The sequence below is a fragment of the Mustelus asterias genome, chromosome 20, assembly GCF_964213995.1.
Source record: "Mustelus asterias chromosome 20, sMusAst1.hap1.1, whole genome shotgun sequence".
Lineage (NCBI taxonomy): Eukaryota > Metazoa > Chordata > Chondrichthyes > Carcharhiniformes > Triakidae > Mustelus > Mustelus asterias.
Window position 1 is genome coordinate 38768280 of NC_135820.1, and position 22447 is coordinate 38790726.

The following is a 22447-nucleotide window of genomic DNA, read 5'->3' on the forward strand; positions in this document are numbered from 1 at the left end:
CCTCTTTGATCTTGCACCTCATTAGAATTCTATCCTTCATTTTATATTGCCTCTCTTCAATCTTCCTGGCAAAAAGTATCACTTTACAGTTCTCAGTATTAAATTTTATCTGCCATGTATCCACCCATTCCATCAGCCTATTTCCGTCTAAAGTCTATCAGTCATCTCCTCTCAGTTCTTTCACATTTTGTGCCATATGCAAACTTTGAATTTGTGCTCTGCACATCCAAGTCGAGATCATTATTACACGACAAGAATTACTGGGCGGTCCAAATCCAAGCCCCACCATGTACCTTCTGTTCACCTGAAAAAACATTGCTCATCACTACTCTCTCTCTCTTGTCATTCATGCCTCACTTGTACTCATGCTGCCATTGTCTCTTTTATTCCACGGGCTTCAGCTTTTCTGCCAACCCTGTTTTGTGGCACTTTATCACCACATCAACCGGATTATCCTCATAAACCCTTTCTGATATTTCAATCAAGTTAATTATAAAACAATTTTGCCTTTAATAAAGCTGAGACGGCTTTTCTTAATTAATCCACTTTTGCACAAATGACTGTTAATCTGGGACAAAAATTATTTCTCAAACCTTTTCCACAACCGAGGTTAATCTGACTGGCCTGTAGTTGCTGGGTTTACCCTTACACACTTCTGTGGACAAGGCTGCAATTGTTCAGTCTTCTGACCATCCAAGGAGGAATGGAAGATTCTGGCCAGTGCCTCCAGAATTTCCACCCTTACTTCCTTCAGTATCTTCATAAACATTCCATCCAGTCCCGGTGACTTATCAACTTTAAGTATAGTTGAGTGTTTCTGAAAACGACTCTCCTTCAATCTATTATCCAACCCAGTGTTGGAATTATCTCTTTTATCACTACTGATCCATTGCACCACCTTCTTCTTTGGAAAAAGATAGATTGAAAGTATTCATTTGGATCTCAGCTATGTCTTTTATCTCCAAGATTAAATCACCTTTCTAGCCCCAAACAGTCCTACTCGATCACTAGTTTACTCTTTGGAAGATTTATGGGTTTCCTTTTAAGTTGGCAACCAGTTTTTCACTCGTTCACTCTCTTTTGCTTTTCTTGTTTTTCACTTCACTTTGAACTTTCTATATTCAGCCTCGTTCTCATTGTACCATCAACCTGACATCTGTCATACATAAGATGAGTGCTCTGGCTTTATTTGTCCTAATTTACTCTTTCATGTGAATGTACCCAAACTATCTCCTCCTTAAAGTCAGTCCCATGTTTAATTACAGTTTTGTCCACCAATCTTTGATGCCAATTTACTTTAGCCAGATCCAATTTCACCGATTGAAATTGGCACTGCCCAGATTATTATTTTGTTTACTCTAGATTGAGCCTTGTTCTTTACAATAGCCAACCTAAACCTAATGATGCTATCAGCCTGCTGCCTAAACTAGCCCTTACTAACACTTGATCCATTTGTCCCACCTGATTCCCTAGAACCAGATCCAGCACACGACTTCCATAGTCCAGGTCTTTCTTGAGAGGATAGCCCTTACTGCCTAAAAAGCAACCTTCTAGTGCATCTACGCTGAGAAAAAAAAAATCAAGGATTTGAGAATTCCTGAGGAAATTGGCATTATATCTGCTGCCTGGTCCAGACTAACTGCATGTTGATTGAGTGGAATCGCTTCCTGTCAATGAAAGTTCAGGGCTGTCCAGCATAGAATCCCTACAGTGTGGAAGGAGGCCATTCAGCCCATCGAGTCTGCACCGACAACAATCCCACCCAGACCTCATCCTTGTAACCCCACGTAATCCCCCTGACCCTAAGGGGCAATGCCACGCAGGCCTGTTCCCCATAACCCCAAGTATTTACCCTGCTAATCCCCCTAACCTACACATCTTGGGACGCTAAGGGGCAATTTAGCATAGCCAATCCACCTAACCTGCACATCTTTGGAGCGTGGGAGGAAACCAGAGCACCCGGAGGAAATCCACGCAGACACAGGGAGGATGTGCAAACTCCACACAGAGAGTCTCCCGAGACCGGAATTGAATCCGGGTCCCTGGTGCAGTGAGGCAGCAGTGCTAACCACTGTGCCACCCCAAATGAGCCTTGAAGTTTGTGTGTGTGCAAATGATGGCTCCCTGCACTTTGGGGATAGCAGCAATGGCAGCAAACCCTTGGGCTCTCTCATTCTGCCTTTGGACATTACGGCCAAAAGCTATGTAATTGCCAGCCCTCTGGAACATTAGATCCATGGTGCAATGGTGTGCTGCCAGCTGTGTTATGTCTGTCAATTCACTGGATGCTGCCTGAAAAGAGCCTGTTGCTAAAAGGTTCAGCGCCACTGTGACCTTCAGGGCAACAAGTGTCGGGTTACCCACAAGGTAGTTTGACAAAATCTGCATCTCACAAAGAGATGTATTAATTGCCTGCGAGAGTTTCAATCATATTCAGCATCGAGTCTCATTCATTTGCAGATAGCTGAATCACTGACTGTATACTGTCAGTGCTGATAAAATTCTCAAGGCTCTTCCTGACCATCAGGGCTGGTGCTGCTCCCTAGCCTCTTGGACCTTCATCTAATCCCCGAGTCCTCTCTCCCATCTCCTCTTCCCAATCCTCCTCACTGGAGGTTGCCTTTCTGACTGAGAGCACACTCCCCATCTGTACCTGAGAGTTAACACCATTCACCCCCGGGCTATGGACAGAACATTGAGCGGGGTCCTCTGACACCTTATTTAATGAGAGGAATGTCCTTCTGAAGAGAAAATATCTGAAGTTCTACTATGCCCTGAGAAATGAGCACTTCATACAGGAAGGTTTCTGAACTGCAAGGCTAATGCTTCGTTCTCAGCTGCAGGTTAAAAACCTACACAATCAAACTAACTCTTAAAGAAAACGGGTTTCCCACCCGACATGAACCTGACCTTGAAGGTGTATTATTGGCTTCTGGTTGTATTACCTCAGCCAGAGTCATTGTTATTGCCTCAGTAGGTTTTTAAATTGATATTTAAATAATGTGGATGGCTTCCCAACTTTTGGAACCCCCCATCTGCACAGGGTATTATCTGAAAGTGGCATGTTGGCATCAGGAGCGGCACCCAATGTCATCACACCACATAATATGCTCCACAAATTGGGAAACGCTCCCGATCATGGAGCTTCAAATTCCACCCCATATCTTGCTTCATACTCAATGAGAAGGGTAAGGATGTTTCAGACCAGAACATATTGCAACACTGGAGAGACATGGTTCTGGTTCTCTTCAAGGTCACAAACACAGCAGTATCAGAGAGTTGTTTCTTAAGCCAGACCTCCATGGCTACAACAGCAACACAAGAGCTACTGCAGCTGCACCGCAACATGTTGTGTTAATTCAATATGTCAAAATGTAATGCCAGCAGTAAAGTTTTACATACTGATACTGCCCTTGGTCCTCTGCCAGATTATAATATTCAAATGAAGACCAGTCCCTTGTTTGCTCAGGTTTGAATGAAGAGTTAACCATTACTTGGTCAAACTGCACTGTCGAAACATGCATTACACCATAAGAGAATTTTAATTTGCCCACTAGCACCGCAGTACACATTTATCAAATCATTCCTTTCCCTCAAATACCAGGATCAGTTTTGAGAGATATCTGGCACAGTCACGGTTGTCTCTGGATGCAGGCTGTATCCTGTTGTTATACCGTGTAATAGCCAACGAAAAGCATATGTGATGGCAACTTTCGTCAACATTGATTTCCACTCGCCTAGCCAGAAGATCAGCAGTATGCATTGCCAGTGGTTGTATGCTGGGAAATATGCAAAGAAATTAAAGACTCCAAAGGGGAAATGTACAAAACGAATTGCATGGGAGTGTTTGCAGAATCATAAAGTGATCACACTTTTCAGAAATATGGGATGGCATGCCAATAGCTTTTATAACTTTGTGTGTCATAAAAAGGTCAAATCTTCCTATTTACTTAAGAGTAAGTTCACTGCTCCTAAACCCAGTGAAACAAGAGTCAAACAACAAGGGGCTGGAACCCCAGTCCAATGCCGGCATCTCCACATCATAAAATCCATGTGGCCAGGCATTCAGAACCTGCGTGTAAATGGCAATCTTTCAGCAGGCCCTTTAGGCCTCGTACTCCGTTACGCTGTTCTGTTTAAAAGAATGTGCAGAGATTCCACAACTTATCTGCAAGTGTTTAACTAATAAACTAACATTGCTAAAGTATGAATAAATGAAAACAGAAAAATTTAAATAAAGTACAGCTTTTACAGGATTCTCAAAATATTCATAGAATCCCTACAGAGCAGAAGGAGGCCAACGAGCCTGCACTGACAACAATCCCACCTAGCCCCCAGCCTTATAACCCCAAGTATTTACCCTGCTACACATCTTGGGACACTAAAGGGCAATTTAGCATTGGCAAACATCCTAACCCGCACATCTTTGGACTGTGGGAGGAAACCAGAGCACCCGGAGGAAACCCACACAGATACGGAGAGAACATGCAAACTCCACACAGTCACCTGAGGCTGGAATCGAACCCGGGTCCCTGGCACTGTGAGGCAGCAGTGCTAACCACTTTGCCACCATACTGCCATGTTTTGTAATTCAGCAAGTCAATTTAGCCCTTATTATTTCACCAACAATGCCCTTTCCCTAACTTTGCATTTAAGCCTCCAAGATCATAATTATAAGGATGGTTATTTCCTTACTTTCTTTCACTGGCATTCCTTATTCTGCCTGAGAACTACTGTAACATTCATAACCCCCCTACTTCTACTTACTCTCCTACTTTCCTCACCAACTACCCAAGCCCTCTCTACTTCTCTTCTCCACAAAAGGAAAGAATTTGAGATAGATAGCTGATTCTCAAGTTTGAAATAACAAAAAGGGAAACAGTATAACTGTTACCTCTATCAGAGTAAGAAGTCTCACAGCACCAGGTTGAAGTCCGACAGGTTATCCTGTTATAACAGGTTATTACAGGTTGGACTTTAACCTGGTGTTGTGAGACTTCTTACTGTGTTTACCCCAGTCCAACGCCGGCATCTCCACATCACCTCTATCAGAAGCAGCAGCCATAGCTAGAGGCACTCACAACCAAGAAGCTAGACCCATTTTACAGCCATGGGGTCCTGTAACATCTTTTTGACTTCTCAGAGATGGTCTAAGGTTGCATCCAAGTCTTAGAACAAAGGAGTTGCAGGAAAAGCTTTGTGAAGGTAGTTCCTCGCTGGATCAGGAAAAGACGTTTCCCAGATTTCATCATCACCCCTGTATTGTGTGGTAACTATAAGCTGGATTCAACTTAAAGATTTATTTATTTGGATGTTGTTTGGGGAAGGAATGTCTCAGGGAGTTCAGGGATCATAAATATATTTTGGAACAAGGGATAATTTCTACATAAACTGTGTGTGCTTTTAGTTATTCATGTACTTAAATGTCTTAGAGTATTGTAGTCATGTTCATTGTGTATTTTTCCTTTCTTTTAAGTTAATAAATACTCCTGTCAGAGAATACAGCAGGATATAGATAGCCTGGAAAATTGGGCGGGGAAATGGCAGATGGAATTTAATCTGGACAAACGCAAGGTGATGCATTTTGGTAGATCCAATTCAGGTGGGAGCTGCAAAATAAATGGTAGAATCATCAGGAGCATAGACACACAGAGAGATTTGGGAGTACAGATCCACAGATCCTTAAAAGTGGCAGCACAGGTGGAAAAGGTGGTGAAGAAAGCATATGGCATGCTCGCCTTCATCAGATGGGGCATCAAGTATAAAAGTTGGCAAATTCTGTTACAGTTGCATAAAATGTTGGTTTGGCCACATTTGGAATACTGTGTCCAATCTGGTCACCGTACTACCTAGAAGGATGTGGAGGCTTTGGAGAGAGTACAGAAGCGATTTACCAGGATGTTGCCTGGCGGAGGGTATTAGTTATGAGGAGAAATTGAATAAACTGGGATTGTTCTCTCTGGAAAGACAAAGGCTGAGGGACGAGATGATAGAAGTTCATAAAATTATGAGAGGTATAGATAGGGTGAACAGTTGGAATTTTTTTCCCAGGGCAGAAATGACAATTACAAGAGGGCACAAGTTCAAGATAAGCATGGAAAGGTTCATTGGAGATGTGCCGGGGAAGTTTTTTTACACAGAGGGTGGTGGGGTCTAGAATGCACTGCCAAGTGAGATGGTGGAGGCAGTTATGTTAGCCACATTTAAGGCTTATCTTGATAGACATATGAACAAAAGGGGATTGGTCTAGATAGATAAATGTGATTGGCGCAGGCTTGGAGGGCCGAAGAGCCTGTTCCTGTGCTGTACTGTTCTTTGTTCTTTTGTTCTTTAATGACTGTTATACAACAATTGGATGGTTCCTCACTGGGGTTTCACGTGGCTCTTCACAATATTCCAAAAACAAACTGTACGCCATCACGAATTGGTATTTCAAGTTGGGACAGCCTCGCAGGTAACATCAGCGTAGTTCATGACAGTGTATTACATTTGGTATGGACAATTGTGTGGAGCATGGCAACATTACTGAGGTTACATGCTTCATTTTATTACAGTAAAAAGCAGAATGGCAGACTATGTATTGGCCATATCTATATCAAGGGTTATAATTTTCACTGGCAATAATTGCGAAGACCTATTGTGCATATGGGAACTGTTATAGTTGATGATACCCTGAATTAGTCAATGGAAGGTAACAGATTAACTATAATCTGTTGTAGATTTGTGTCACAGAATTCTGACTCATCTTGGGACATGATTATACAAACAGATTATTTCAATGTTAAAAACACAAGTGGTATTCAAAGGTAGTAATCATTGTTCTGCAGTGACAAAATCATATTTCACTGAACTTCCAATTCAGAAAAAATATATACCTATCATAAAGATATGAACTTTGTGAAATCAGATCTGAAAATATCATTGCCATTCTGGATAAAGCTGCCAATACTGTATTGTAATGTATTGCTCATGGCAATGGAACATCTGTCTATTGCTGTACAGAATTTACAGACACAGTATCAGTCCATCTGTTACACACACCATTCAGTGAACTTAGAACATGATTATATTTTTCGGAACTTGCCATGAAACAATAATGATTTCACACTTTAGGAATGAAGAATTGTAACAAAACATTATCCGCAACAAATTGCACTACTTTCGAGAAGAATCTAATGAGGAAATTGTTGTTCATTCTTACGTATGTCAGCGAACAGTGCAAAATTAAATTATGATATTTCAAGATTTTTGACTATTTACTCTTGAAGGGATTTTGGTTGAATTTACTTTAAAATATACTATTAAATTTCGATACATGGTATACAATTCACACAAAATACCAGCTATTTTGAAAGCATATTCAATCCAGTAGGTGGGACTAACTTAAAGTTTATTTATTAGTCACAAGTAAGGCTTACATTAACACTGCAATGAAGTTACTGTGAAATTCCCCCAGCCGCCACAGTCCGGCGCCTGTTTGGGTCAATGCACCTAACCAGCACGTCTTTCATAACGTGGGAGGAAACCGGAGTACCCGGAGGAAACCCACATAGACACGGGGAGAATGTGCAACCTAAGCCAGGAATCAAACCCGGGTCCGTGGCACTGTGAGGCAGCAGTGCTAGCCACTATGCTACCGTATTGCCCTATGAACGGTTGACAGAAAACGCTCAACAGCTATCCCATCTTCAATGATGGGAGAGCCCAGTGCATTAGTGCAAAAGACAAGGCTGATGTATTTACAGGAATCTGAGAAGAAATGGGCCAGAAGTGCCGAGTCAATGAACTATTGTGACCTCCACCTGAGGTCCCTTGCATCACAGATATTAGCCAATTTGATTTAGTCGATGTGATATCAAGAAATGGCTGAAGACACTGGATACTGCAGAGGCTATAAATCATAGAAACCTTACAGTGCAGAAGAAGGCCATTCGACCCATCGAGTCTGCACCAACAATAATCCCACCCCAGGCTTTATCCCCATAACCCCACACACTTACCCCACTAATCCCTCTAATCTACACATCCCAGGACACGAAGGGGCAATTTGGCAAAGCCAATCAACCTAACCCGCATATCTTTGGACTGACAAAATTCCAGCAGCAGTGCAGAAGACTTGTGCTTCAGAACTAGCTGTGCCCTTAACCACGCTGTTCTAATACAGCTACAATACTAGCATTCAGCAATGTGGAAAAAAACTGCCCAGCTATGACCTGTCCACAAGAAATAGGAGAACTCGAACCCAGTCAATTACTTCGCCATCAGTCCATTCTCAATCATCAGCAAAGTGATGGAAGGGGTCATTGACACTGTTTTCAAGCTTCATTTACTCAGCAACAGCCTGTTCACTGACACTCATTTCTGAGTTCTACCAGAACCAATTAGCTTCTGACCTCATTGCACCCATAGTCCAAGCATGGATAAAAGAGTTGAACCCACGAGATAAAGTGAGAGTGACTGCCCTGGATATCAAGGAGCCCTAGCAAAGCTGGAATCAGTGAAAATCTGGGGGAACATCTTCATAAATTGGAGTCACATCCAGCACAAAGGAAGATGAGTGTGGTTGTTGGAGGACAATCATCTCAAACCTCGAACATCACTGCAGAAGTTCCTCAAAGAGTGTCCTCAGCCCAATGATCTCCCCATGACATTCAATGGCATCACCATTGCTGAACCCCCCATCATCACTACCCTGTGGGTGACCATTGACCAGAAGCTGAACGGGACCAGCCATATAAGTACTGTGGCTACATGAACAGGACAGAGGCTGGGAAGCCTGCATGGAATCAGTCATCTCCTGACTCCCCAAATACTGTGTACAATCTACAAGGCACAAGTCAAGAGTGTGATGGAATACTCCCCACTTGCCTGGATGAGTGCAGTTCCAGCAACACTCAAGAAGTTCAACGCTATCCAAAGCAAAACAACCCGCTTGATTGGCACCCCATCCACACCTCCAACATCCCTCCACCACCTACGCAATGACAGTAGTATGTACCACCTACAACTCACCAAGGGTTCTTCGACACTGCCTTCAAAACCCATGACCTCTACCATCTACAAAAACATGATGTGGAGATGTCGGCATTGGACTGGGGTGGGCACAGTGATTCCAAATAAACCTGTTGGACTTTAACCTGATGTTGTGAGGCTTCTTAGCTAGAAAGACAACAGCAGCAGATACATTGGAACACCACCACTGCAAGTGCCCCTGCCAGGGCATGGGATCGGTATTAAATTTCACCCATGGAGTTTCATTTACCAACCCCAAGTCTTACTTTCATACAATTTAGACATTGGATGTAAAGGTAAATTTCACGTGGTAGGTGATGCGCGATTAATTCACTCGGGGAGGCTAGGACGTACCCGGGAATAAAGGCTTTTATTCACAACAAGAATAGAGCATACTGCTTAACAATACTATCCCAGATTAAGGGCCACTAGGAAGTAGCAGTGACCTTTATACTCCTGTAAGAAGGCGGAGCCAAACGGTGTGTACCACAAAACAATGCTAACAGGTGGAACACCCCAACCCTAACCCCAACAGTAATAAGAGTAACATATGTACAAGTACCCATAGTGATAACCATCTATGGTTCACCACATTCACCACTCCTTTAAAACAAAGGCCGGTGGGGTAAGGAGACAATACGAACTGTCCATATGTTCACAAGTTCAGCCGTATCGGAGGTCCGCACCATCTCTGCGACCTCCGCAGCACTGGCTCCAGTGCCGGTTCTGGTGACCGTGGTGACGACCCTCTCTCCGAGGTGGTGTCCAGTAACTCCTCCAGTTCCTCACACACCTGTGGACCTCAAGGTGGCGACAATCTCCTGGACTCAGGCAAGCTGTACACGGGAGTAAGAGGATTAAGTTGAGGTCCCGATGCTGCCCGCGCTGTGTCAGGAGGGGAGAGAATGGGCAAAGGAATCCTAACCAGGGGTGCGGGAGTGACGGGGGTTTCCAGGTCCCCTGCAGGCACCAGATCTCTGATAGAGACCGTGTCCTCTCGCCCGTCAGGATATGCCACATAGGCATATTGAGGGTTGGCGTGGAGGAGATGGACCTGTTCGACCAAAGGGTCGGACTTGCGGGCCCTAACATGCCGTCGCAGGAGGACAGGTCCTGAGTACGTCAACCAAGACGGCAGTGAGGTCCCAGAGGAAGACTTCCTAGGGAAGGTAAACATCCACTCATGTGGGGTAGCATTGGTTGCCGTACACAGGAGGGACCGGATTGAATGGAGCGCATCAGAAAGTACCTCTTGCCAACGGGAGACTGGAAGACCCCTAGACCTTAACGCCAGTAAAACGGCCTTCCAGACTGTAGCGTTTTCTCTCTCGACCTGTCCGTTACCCCTGGGGTTGTAACTCGTAGTCCTACTTGAGGCAATTCCTTTAGAGAGCAGGTATTGCCTCAAGTCGTCGCTCATAAACGACGAACCCCTATCACGGTGGATATAACTGGGGTAGCCAAACAGGGTAAAAAGACTCCGCAGGGCTTTGATGACCGTGGCAGAGGACATGTCAGAACAGGGGATGGCAAAGGGGAATCGGGAATATTCGTCGTTATAGTTGTAGGTGGAGAGTTCGATTCTCCACCTCAAGATTTTTCTCCTTAACGTGTTGTTGAACATGAAGGCCACAGACCGCTGGTCCATGAGCAGGGTAAACCGTTTTGCACCCAAATAATGGCGCCAATGCCGTACGGCCTCCACAATGGCCTGAGCCTCTTTTTCCACAGAGGAGTGCCGAATTTCAGGGCCTTGGAGTGTGCAAGAGAAAAAGGCGACGGGCATGCCCGCCTGGTTAAGTGTGGCGGCCAGGGCGAAATCAGATGCATCACTCTCCACCTGGAAGGGGATGGACTCATCGACAGCGTGCATCGTGGCTTTCGCGATGTCGGCTTTTATCCCTTCAAAGGCTAGGCGAGCCTCTGCTGTCAGGGGAAAAGAGGTAGATTTTATGAGCGGACGGGCTTTGTCCGCGTAATTGGGAACCCACTGTGCATAGTACGAGAAGAAGCCTAAGCATCTTCTCAGTGCTTTGATGCTAGTGGGTAGGGGAAGTTCAAGGAGGGGACGCATACGGTCTGGATCGGGGCCGATGACCCCGTTTTCCACCACGTATCCGAGGATTGCTAGGCGGTGCTTGCTGAATACGCACTTCTCCTTGTTATAAGTCAGGTTCAGGAGAGTCGGAGTGCGTAAAAACTTCTGGAGGTTGGCGTCGTGGTCCTGCTGGTCATGCCCGCAGATAGTGACATTGTCCAGGTATGGGAAAGTAGCCCGTAGCCCGTTTTGGTCCACCATTTGGTCCATCTCACGCTGGAAGACCGAGACCCCATTTGTGATGCCGAAAGGGACTCGTAAAAAGTGGTAGAGACGGCCATCCGCCTCAAAGGACGTGTATTTGCGGTCCTCTGGGCGAATGGGGAGCTGGTAGTAGGCTGACTTCAAGTCGATGGTGGAGAACACCCGGTACTGCGCAATCTGGTTGACCATGTCAGATATGCGCGGGAGAGGGTACGCGTCCAGCTGCGTGTACCTATTAATGGTCTGACTATAGTCTATGACCATCCGGGGCTTGTCTCCAGTCTTGACCACCACGACTTGTGCTCTCCATGGGCTAGTGCTCGGTTGAATGATCCCTTCCCTGAGGAGCCGCTGAACCTCAGATCGAATAAAGATCCGATCCTCAGCGCTGTAACGCCTGCTCTTAGTCGCGATGGGCTTGCAGCCTGGCACGAGATTTTCAAATAGGGAAGGCGGGGTAATTTTGAGTGTCGAGAGACTGCATGTGGAGCGCGCTGGACAATTTGGAGGCTGCTGTTCTCCCACTGAAAGTGGAGGGAGTGGCCCATCGTACTGCAGGGTCACACTCTTCAGGTAGACCATAAAGTCTCGCCCCAGGAGTACCGGAGCGCAAAGGTGCGGTAACACGAGGAGCCTGAAGTTCTCGTAAACTGTGCCCCACACCGTTAAGGTTACCACACAGCTCCCAAGAACGAGAACAGATCGGGACCTCGACGCCATGGAGATTGTCTGCCTGACAGTTTGCACACGGAGAGCGCACCGTTTCACTGTATCCGGATGGATGAAGCTCTCCGTGTTCCGCTGTCAAACAGGCAATGCGCCAGGTGCCCGTTTACCTCTATGTCCATCATGGACTTGTCGAGTCTGTGAGGCTTGGCCTGGTCCAGGATGATTGACGCCACTGTTGGATCCCGAGTGTAACTGCAGGCAGCTGAGATAGCCGCGACGAGGACCCCTGCTGGTCTTCTGCAGCCGGTGTCGCCCAAAATGGCTGCGCCCATGAATCGCACGTGGTCGATGATGTTGAAAGCGGCGGCACCCGCAGATCGCACGTGGCTTGCACGTCGTCAGAGGAAATGGCGGCGCCCGTGAATGGCACGTGGCTGAAGACATCGATGAGGCCGGAGACGAGGAGATGGATCCTGGGGAGTCACATGCAGCACTGCTGGGCTTGGAAGGGGTCTTTCCTCGGCACACTTTTGCATAGTGCCCTTTCTTCCCACAGGCGGAGCAAAACACCGTCCTGGCCGGACATCTCTGACAAGGGTGCTTTGCCAATCCGCAGAAATAGCACTGTGGGCCTCCAGGAGCTGCCGCAGCCGTCAGATCTGAAGTTGAGAGCATTATCGCGCAGTTCTGAGGAGTCGCCGGGTACAGTTGAGGCGGTGGCTGTACTTGCCACGATGTTCCCACGTGGTCGGTGGGGTAGGTTTCAAGACTTCTGGAGGCCGTTTCCATCGCATCGGCCAATTCTACCGTATTAGCCAGGTCCAAGTTACCCTGCTCTAGCAGCCGCAGGCGAATATAGGATGAGCCGATTCCCGCCACGAACGCATCTCGGATCAGATCGTTGGTGTATTGAGTAGCCGACACCTCCTTGCAGGAGGTTTTGGCTAGCTGTTGAAGTTCGCGCAGGTACTGTCCCGTAGTTTCGCCGGGCTGCCGCCGTCGAGTGGCTAATAGGTGACGAGCATGAATTTCGTTCGGCTGTTTATGGTACACCTTCTTGAGTAATTCGATGGCCTCTTTATAATTTTGGGAATCACGGATTGTTGCATACACAGTGTCGCTCACCCTTGCATGGAGGACCCACAATCTGTTGGCGTCAGACTGGACTGCTGTCGAGGCGTCGATATAATCCTCGAAACACTTCAACCAATGGTTGAAAGTTTTCGACGCTCCAGCGGCACGTGGATCCAAGGTTAGCCGATCGGGTTTCAGCATCTGCTCCATTTTTCTTCGAACAAAATTTTCGGTATTTTGTTGTGAATAAAATTGATGCGCGATTAATTCACTCGGGGAGGCTAGGATGTACCCGGGAATAAAGGCTTTTATTCACAACAAGAATAGAGCATACTGCTTAACAATACTATCCCAGATTAAGGGCCACTAGGAAGTAGCAGTGACCTTTATACTCCTGTAAGAAGGCGGAGCCAAACGGAGTGTACCACAGAACAATGCTAACAGGTGGAACACCCCAACCCTAACCCCAACAGTAACAAGAGTAACATATGAACAAGTACCCATAGTGGTAACCATCTATGATTCACCACAGTAGGTAACATGTGATCCACTTACGTGTTTGTCCAATGTTATTAAACTAAAGTCATCTCCTGCAAAGCTGAAACATTGAAATATGTAGTAGTTTCCATCAATGCGCATTGCCCTTCACCCTGGAAAACTGATCCTATGTATTAGTTGTCCATGTATAACGTTCTGCAGTATGAAATAAATAACTGGACTGATTTAGCTTCTTTTGCGATACAATCATAGAATCCCTACAGTGCAAAAGCAGACAAATGGCCCACTCAGTCTGCACCGACTGTCCGACAGAGTATCTTACCCAGGCCCACCACCCACTCTACTCACATAACCCCATCCATTTACCCCACTAATCCCCCCCAAACCTACACATCCTGGGGCAATTTAGCATGGCAATCCACCTCATCTGAACACCTTCAGACTGTGGGAGGAGACCGGAGCACCTGAAGGAAATCCCCGCAGACACGGGAATAATGTGCAAACTCTACACAGTCCCCAAGGCTGGAATCAAACCCAGATCCCTGGCACTGTGAGGCAGCAGTGCTAACCATCGTGCCACTCTGCCGGCCCATGTTATCTACACTTCATATGAACTGGGGAAAGGTTATATTTAATGTAAAACAATTAACATATCATGTGATCTACTTGCAAATATAATTTTAAAAAGCAGTGCTTTCACCCTATTAATTAAAGAAAAACATGTTTTTTTGAGTCATGTGTGGTTTGTGGGTGTTACTGGCTGGATCCTCATGTATTGCCCATCCCTAATCATACTTGAGAAGGTGGTGGTGAGCTGCTTTCTTAAAACGCTGCAGTCCATGTGGTGTAGTTACACACACACTACTGTTAGGGAGGGAGTTCCAGGATTTTGACCCAGTGTCTGTGAGGCAAAGGTGATAATATTTTCAATTCAAGATGGTGAATGAGTGAATGACTTGGAGGGGAACTTCCAGCTGGTTGTGTTCCCTAGTGTCTGCATCCCTTGTTCTGTTAAGTGGTAATGGGTTTAGAAGGTGCTAAGGAGCCTTGGTGAGTTTCTGCAGTACACCTTGTAGAAAGGTGTACCACTTTATGTCAGTGGTGGAGGGAGTGAAGTTGGTGGATGGTGTCCCAGGTAAGCAGGCTGCTTTATCCTGGATGGTGTCAATCTTCTCAAGTGTTGTTGGCATTGCACTCATCCAAGCAAGTGGAGTGTATTTCATCACATTCTTGCCTTGTGCCTTGTAATTGGTACACAGGCTTTGGGAAGTTAGGAGGCAATTTACTGTCTGCAGAATTCCTACCCTCTATCCTGCTCTTGTAGCCACAGCATTTATAGACTAGTCCAGTTCAGTTTCTGATCAATGGTCACCCCCATGATGTTGATAGTGGGGGATTCAAGTTAAGCCATTAAATATTAAGCAGCAATGTTTAGATACTCTCTTGTTGTAGATGGTCATTGCCTGGAACTTTTGTGGGGCAGATGTTAATTTCTACTTGTCAGCCCAAGCCTGGATATTGTGCAGGTCTTGTTGCATTTGGACATGGGCTGCTTCAGCATCTGAGTCATCGTGAATGACACTGAACACTGCGCAGTCATCAGCGAACATCCTCAATCTGACCTTCTGATAGAAGTAAAGTCATTGATGAAGCAGCTGAAGATGCCCAGCACACTAAGCCTGAGGGACTCCTGCAGTGATATCCTGGAACGTCCAACAAACACAACCATTTTCCTTTGAGTTGGGCATGACCCCAGCCAGCGAAAATATTTCCCCCGATTTCCATTGAGACAATTTTAGTGAGCTCCTTGATGCCACACTTGGTTAAATACGGCCTTTATGTCAAGGGCAGTCACTCTCACCTCACCTAGCATGGTTCACAATGTAGCTCTTCCTTTCCGAGGTTCATCTTAACAAGCTTGTTTGCTACTATAAGAGATTTTGAAAGAGGTGTTTCTATAATGTATAAAAACATGAATGCTGAAAATTAAAACCAAAACAATAAAGATTGGAAAAGAAGAAGAACCAATTAGAAGGTAACATTTTAGATGTGACCCTTTGCTGGAATTGTAAATTGCACACCCAAATTTTCATATTATTCAGATGCTTATCAACCACTTGCCCATTACCCAAATGTACTTATTGAATGATCAGTTTGTTGTAAGGAGGTTTAATAATTTATGGAGAATTGTAAACTCTATGTCCATAGCATTCAAACAATGAATCTCATTCTTTGAATGCATATATCATGGACAGTTATCGCAGAGTTATAATTTGGAGATAAAACACAAAAAATAGCTGAACATGCCTTTTGCAGCTGACATGCCATTGAAGGAATCAATCAGACCAGGAACCACAGATTAAAAATCTCAACCGCAACAAAACCATTCGGCTGCTATATTTTGTAGTTAAGATAAAATTATGATTGCTTTTCTTTTAAATATTTTGAGAACTAAATTATGTGATGTTTCTGCATCCATGTTCTGATAAGACGCTACAGAGAAAGCGTTTTGCTTCCTGTTCATTTGTGGCAGCTTAGCAACAATACTGGAAATCAGTGTCTTTCAATAGCAATGCATTGATGAAGAAAAGTACAAACAAGCCTATTAGTAAGGTGCAAAAAGCATCAATTCTGCGGTCAACTGTGTAATCAAGAGAACATAGAAATGGTAGTGTTACAAATCTGACATACTACCCGTTTTCAGCAAGATAATGTACACGGAAACAAGAGGCTGAGGAAGGGAAGCTAGCTTTAGAGAGGCTTTATTCTGGATTTTGAGAAATATCACCTCGGTCCACCTTTGATAATGCAACTGGAATTGGAAAGTCTTTCTCGCACTTATCAAGCAATAAGATGTATGTGTACTATTACTAGGTTCAGTGAAGTGTAGCTCTGTGAAAGCAGGCTGCCTATTAGTAACTGAAGATGATATTGTACATGAAACAGGAGTTTTATCGGATTCAAGTTGCCTTCGCCAGCTGCACGCTAAGTAGAAACTGTTGAAAGCATGCCTAATTGTGTTTAATACTGAGATTGCTGTCAATGTGGCCTGTGGCCAAGCTGTACAATGTGATAAACTGCTTCCTGTATCTCAATAAAGCTACCACTGTTTTATCCATTTATGTTCAGCAGTCCATCCAAACTTAGGGAATTAGACTCTCCACAGAGATGGTCTGGCATCAGGCCATGGATATCACCATTACATGTGGATGACAAATTCCAAAGAGACTTGATTGATGCTTCTTTAAATGACTCAGATGACAACATGCAATCATAATTAGTTTTACCAACTTGGTTTTTTTTCCATCTTTGTAAAAAGTTGTTCAAACATAAGCATTAATGTTACCATCAGATGGTTTGGCATAGAAGCATTATTGAATCCCTTAATGAGAGGGAAGAGTAAAATTTTGTTGTACAGTTGAAATTAGGTGCTCTCCCCTTGTTTATAGTAAGCAAATGCATTGTTGAGTGACATAGAGTCATTTAGCAGGATGTTCTAGGTTCCAGCCTGATCGGTGCCATCTAACTACAACTATAATGATCTTAACTGGGATTTCAATGGAAGCAAACTTTACTTCCTGTCTCTCACTCACATCAATGCAGTTTGCTTTGATTCCAACTACTGTACTCTTTGTCCCATCAAGGGGGGAGGAGGTTCAGTGGGAGATTTGGAGCAGGCGGGTGTGGGGGAGCTGAAGTAGAATAATAAGTTATAACTCCTGATCATCATAGCATGGTGGAGGCGTGGTGGTACAGTGGTTAGCACTGCTGCCTCACGGCACCAGGGATCCAGGTTCAAATCCAACCTCAGATGACTGTCCGTGTGGAGTTTGCACGTTCTCCCCACGACTGTGTGGGTTTTCTCTGCGTGCTCCAGTTGCCTCTCTCAGTCTAAGGATGTGCAGGTTAAATGGATTGGCCATGCTAAATTATCACTTAGTTTCCCAAGATGTTTAGCTTAGGTGGATTTTGATTTTTGTCAGTTGATTTGGTACAATTTGTAAGAGACATGATGGTGAATCAAATGTGTTTTATGAATTTGGTCACAGGAAATTAATACAGCGGGTGTTTATTTCAAGTTGTTTCATGTCACTGAGTAATCCTCAAATTTACCCTTTCCTTTACTTCCTGTCTCTCACTCACATCAATGCAGTTTGCTTTGATTCCAACTACTGTACTCTTTGTCCCATCAATTCCCATTCTGGCTTTAATATGTTTGACTCATCACTTAGTTACCACAGTCTCACACCTTGTGACACTGAGAATAAGGTGTTTTCAATACGTCCAACTTCAGAGGCACCGCTGAACTCTTCATCCCTATCCAGATGAACTGGGCGCACAGCCAGGAAGCAGATGGTCATCACCATTCCCTTGTTCATGGATGATAATGCCCAGGTTTATGGTCCTTATAAGAGATGCATGACAACGACAAGTGGCTTGAGGTTTGGGAGCTGACTCATTGCTCCACCATGTGTTGCCGAGCAGGATCCAGACATTGATTCCACCTCTAACGTCTTGGGCACAGTCCCCAACATCGCATCCGGCAGCCCTTTAGTGAGCTCTGACCTACTGCTAATCTCTCATTCACTCAGCCAGGTCACCACCTCCAAGCTGTACCCTGTGACAAAGCCTCCTCTTGGCCCAGTGCAGTTCCTCCTGCCCAGGCGAGTGTTCAACACCAGCCTCCACTGTAATCCTGTAGCAACCACATATTAGCCTGGTTCGGGAGTGAAGGCACACTCCTGAATTGGGTAAGAAAGATTTTTGTCAGCTTCCTTTGTGCTGTGCTTTAGGATGTGTCTAGCATGGTTGCAATGACCATGGAACCTTGCTGAGTCAGGGAGACAGCACTCAGACATGGGCAGGAATGTAATGCAATTTCTTGAGGAAACTGTCTTTTGTTCGGCACAGTTTTATTCACCTCTCAGTTTTTTTTTCTGGAACACATTAGGTGAGCTAACCAAGGGATAGCCGTATATGTTTAGTTTAAGCTCATGTTATGATCCTCTTTTACCACCATATCACAAAACAATGGTATTCAAAGAATGTATCACGAAGGCAAAATGGTTAACTAAAATAACCTGCTATTTTTGATAGTTTGCTTCTTTTTGGCAGCAACAAGCTTACCTTGTGATAGCATCGAAAGTATGCAGCTCGCTCATCTGAAAACTTCTCCAGTCGCTTTGGGCCTTTGCTGGATGCTTTCTTTAGCACAAGCCAGCATCTCTGGTAAATCTACAAATTACAAAAGCACAAGGAAAATCAATTGATTCAATGTTTTCTCTTGTGGCTTGTGGTTATACTGCACTTATGAGGAATGAAAAGACATGGCTAAAGCAAATACAATACTGAGTTGCATTCACAGCACTACCTATTGTTGGAGTTGCTGTTTCTCAGGTGACAGCATTACACTATTAAAATAAGAGCAGGAAGTTCTGCCAATATCCTGGCTAATGTACATCAATGAATCAGTCATTTATCTGTTTGTTGAATCTTGCTGAGTGAAAATTCACTACCTAATTTGCCAACTAACAACAAAGACTGCATTTCAGAGAATAATTCATCGGTTGTAAAGTGCATCGGAACATCCTAAGGATGTGATAAAGCACCGTGTAGGTTCTTTCATTTGAAAGTTCAGTGTCACCTCTTTGTCTTCCTGAATAGGGCACGTAGTCATTCTGCTACTATTTGTATTGCAGTTTATTTCAATCTGCGCTAAAGAATACATGGAAAAAGCAGAATTTGGAGTCTCTCAATTATTTATCAAGTTGCACAATCTATTAACCGGGGATGGGTGGTTTTCCCTCATTTTCAGAAAATAATGACAATTCTTGTGTAATTATTAGCTTCTATCCTTGCAATAATTTCAAAGAATGACGCTGTAGAGGATTAAAACAGAAATTACTGATATGGAGCAATCCAAACCATGGACCAAGAGAATCTAACAATTTATTACAAAGTGGATTCAAATTTTCTCTCGCCTCTATAATATCCAAACAATCCCTCACCTACTGTCATGCCAGTACAGACAGGAAATGTTGGACGCGATTTACTTAATTTTTTTTATATGGTGTGGGGGCGGAGGGGGGGGGGGGGGGGTGCTGAGAGGCCGGCATCAGAGTGCTGAGGGGGTATACTGAGAGATTGGTTGACGTGCGCCTCCCCCCAGTTGCTTGCCTCCTGATTGCCAGCCCCGACAGTGCCCCCTCCCCAGACATCACCAGTCCCTCCTTCCCCCGCCCACCCCCGGACATCACCACCCCCGACCGTGCCCCATACCCCCGCCGATTGCCAGCCCCCTAATGGCTGACCCTGGCCTCCGAGCATCAGCCCCACCAGCAGTCCCCCAGCCGTTGCAGAGTTTCCCCCTTCCTTCCTCTCATCCTTCCCCAACCCCTTGGTCTGGCTCCGCCACTATCTGGCCTCACCTCTATGAGGCCTAGCTCGCTTGGCACTATGCGATGCCTGATGGGCACTGTCAGTCTGCCAAACTTGCACTGCCAGAGTGCCTAGTGGGCACTGCCAGGGTGCCAGGTTGGCACTGCTCAAGGGGCAACCATCCTTTGCTCAACCTCTCTGGGGGCCTCAATGGCCTCTGATCCCACCAGCAGGGCTATCACGCCTGGCCCTCGTGTGGAGTTCCACCGGCAGGGTCAGAAGCATTTGCCAGCCTGGACGATTGTGACCTAGGCTTGCTAAATAGATGCAAAGCACAATTTGCATATTGTAATCAGCCTTATGCTGTTCCCGGCGCGAGGCTGATTACGTTGAAAAAAAATGGCCTGGGAAGATTGCAACTGGCCGGATGCTGGTCACCAATTTTGTTTTTGGCCTCCCGCTGACATTTCCCTACTCAAGCAGCGCAGTGGACCTGGAAAATCGTGCCCGTTATGGTTTTTTTTAAAGTGCGTTTCTATTAAAATGGGCTCCAATGAACTGTTAAGATGGCTGCCCAGAGGATCATGCAACCTTTCAAAACTTCAACAGACTACTGTCTGAGACTGTCTGCCCCTTTGAATGGGCTTGCTTAAACAGCACTCCTCCATGGAATTTCACAACTGCAATTGTTGAAGCTTACTCCAAAACACAGAGACATTCTCCGAGACTTCAGCTTTGTCATCAAAACTTATAAAATTCTAATAGTGTTAGATAGGGGAGATTCAGTAAGAATATTCCTAATGGTGGGTGAATCCAGAATTAAGGGTCATAGTTTGAGGATAAGGGGTAAACCTTTAAGAACTGAGGTGAGGAGAAATTTCTTACCCAGAGGGTGGTAAATGTGTAGAATTCATGACCACAAAATGTAGTTGAGGCCAAAACGTTTTCTGATTTCAAGAAGAAATTAGAGATAGCTCTTGGAGCTAAAGGAACCAAGGGATATGGGAGGAAGGGAGGATCAGGATATTGAATTTGCTGATCAGCCATGATCAAGATGAATGGTGGAGCAGACTCGAAGGGCCAAATGGCCTACTCCTACTTCTAGTTTCTAGGCCAATTATCCCCATGCAAAGTGTGAAAGACCATTGTTGAATATCAATGGTCTTTGACCTTGACTGAATTAGACCACCTTCTATTGAGTACCAATGGCTGTTGATCTTGTGATTGAAACTTTTCTCCAATACTGAAAATCTTTTGTCTAAAACCAAGATGGAACCTGGGCGGTCTGCAAACTAATATCAACATTTTTTTAAATGTACAAGATGTGGGTGTTGCTGGTTGGCCAGCATTTATTGCCCATCCCTGACTGCCCTCCACTTCAGATGCATTTGAGAGTCAACCACATTTCTGTGGGCCTGAATTCAAATGTAAGGATGACAGATTTACTTCCCTGAAGGAAGGACATTAGTGAACGAAATGGGTTTTTACAACAACCGACAATGGTTTCATGGTCATCACTAAACTTTTAACTGGATTCCAATTTTACTATCTGCCATGGTGGGATTTGAACCTGGGTTCCCAGATCTTGTCCTGGATCTCTGGATTATTATTCTTGTGACAATATCTCTATGCCACTGCCTCCCCTAGTACAATACCACGACTAGAGAGAAAGGCTGTGCCACCTTGTCTGCCAAGAACTGCAAGACTTAGAAGTATTTTAAAAAGCCTGCTCCACCCTGTTTACGAAAAGCTCTCAGCTCACCTGTAGATAAATTGGACCTCCAGTTACAAGAGCCACCAGTGCCTCTACATGATCTGCCATACAAGGTGCGACCTTGCTCCTGCACCCTGCCGACCGATGGGCGGGGTGAGCCAGTAGGATCACGTGAGCCGAGAAATCTGATTCACGCCAGATTTCCCGCCTCTCGCGATCTTACTAGCACCGCATATATGGCATGAGGCTGAATATATTATTTAAATTTATTTTAATGCTAATTTAAATGGAATTAGCAAGCCTGGGATGGAATCGTCTGGGCTCACTTGCCCGTGTGGCCTCCCCGGGGAAGGTTTTCTTCGGCGAGAATCATGTATGGTTTTCCTAACAACGGGGACTTGATGTGATGGCCTCACCGGTAGAATCAGAGGCCATTGAGGAACCCCTGAGAGGTCAAAAGAAGGGGGTTTCCCCTTGGTCAGTGCCAGCCTGGCATCGCCATCCTTGCACTCGGGCAGTGCCCACCAGGTACCAGCCAGTGCCAAGGGGGCATGGGGGACGGCTGCACATTCTGCACAGTGATTGGTGGGGGGAGGGAGGAAGGACCACTGTGCACTCTGCACAGCAATCGGTGGGAGGGTGGTGATAATTCCGGGTCGGAGCGTCATAAATGGCCGCTGAGCTGCGTGGTAGTCGGGGGGGGGAGGGAGGGGGGTGGCAGCGTGGATATGCTGGGCCATGTAGGCCAGCCGGCTATAGTAGCAGAGGCAATGACAGGTCTCTGATGTTCTCAGCACAGA

The 22447-nt window shown here is 45.3% G+C and overlaps 1 protein-coding gene across 1 annotated transcript in view; it reads right to left on the reverse strand.

Annotated features, from left to right (window-relative positions):
- The window catches only part of LOC144508290 (docking protein 5-like), a 416872-nt gene that overhangs the window by 166028 nt on the left and 228397 nt on the right, over positions 1 to 22447 (reverse strand). Inside the window, exon 2 of the mRNA XM_078236106.1 lies at positions 18683 to 18790. Within this exon, the coding sequence (XP_078092232.1) occupies positions 18683 to 18790 (108 nt within the window). The remainder of the gene's footprint in view (positions 1 to 18682; positions 18791 to 22447) is intronic.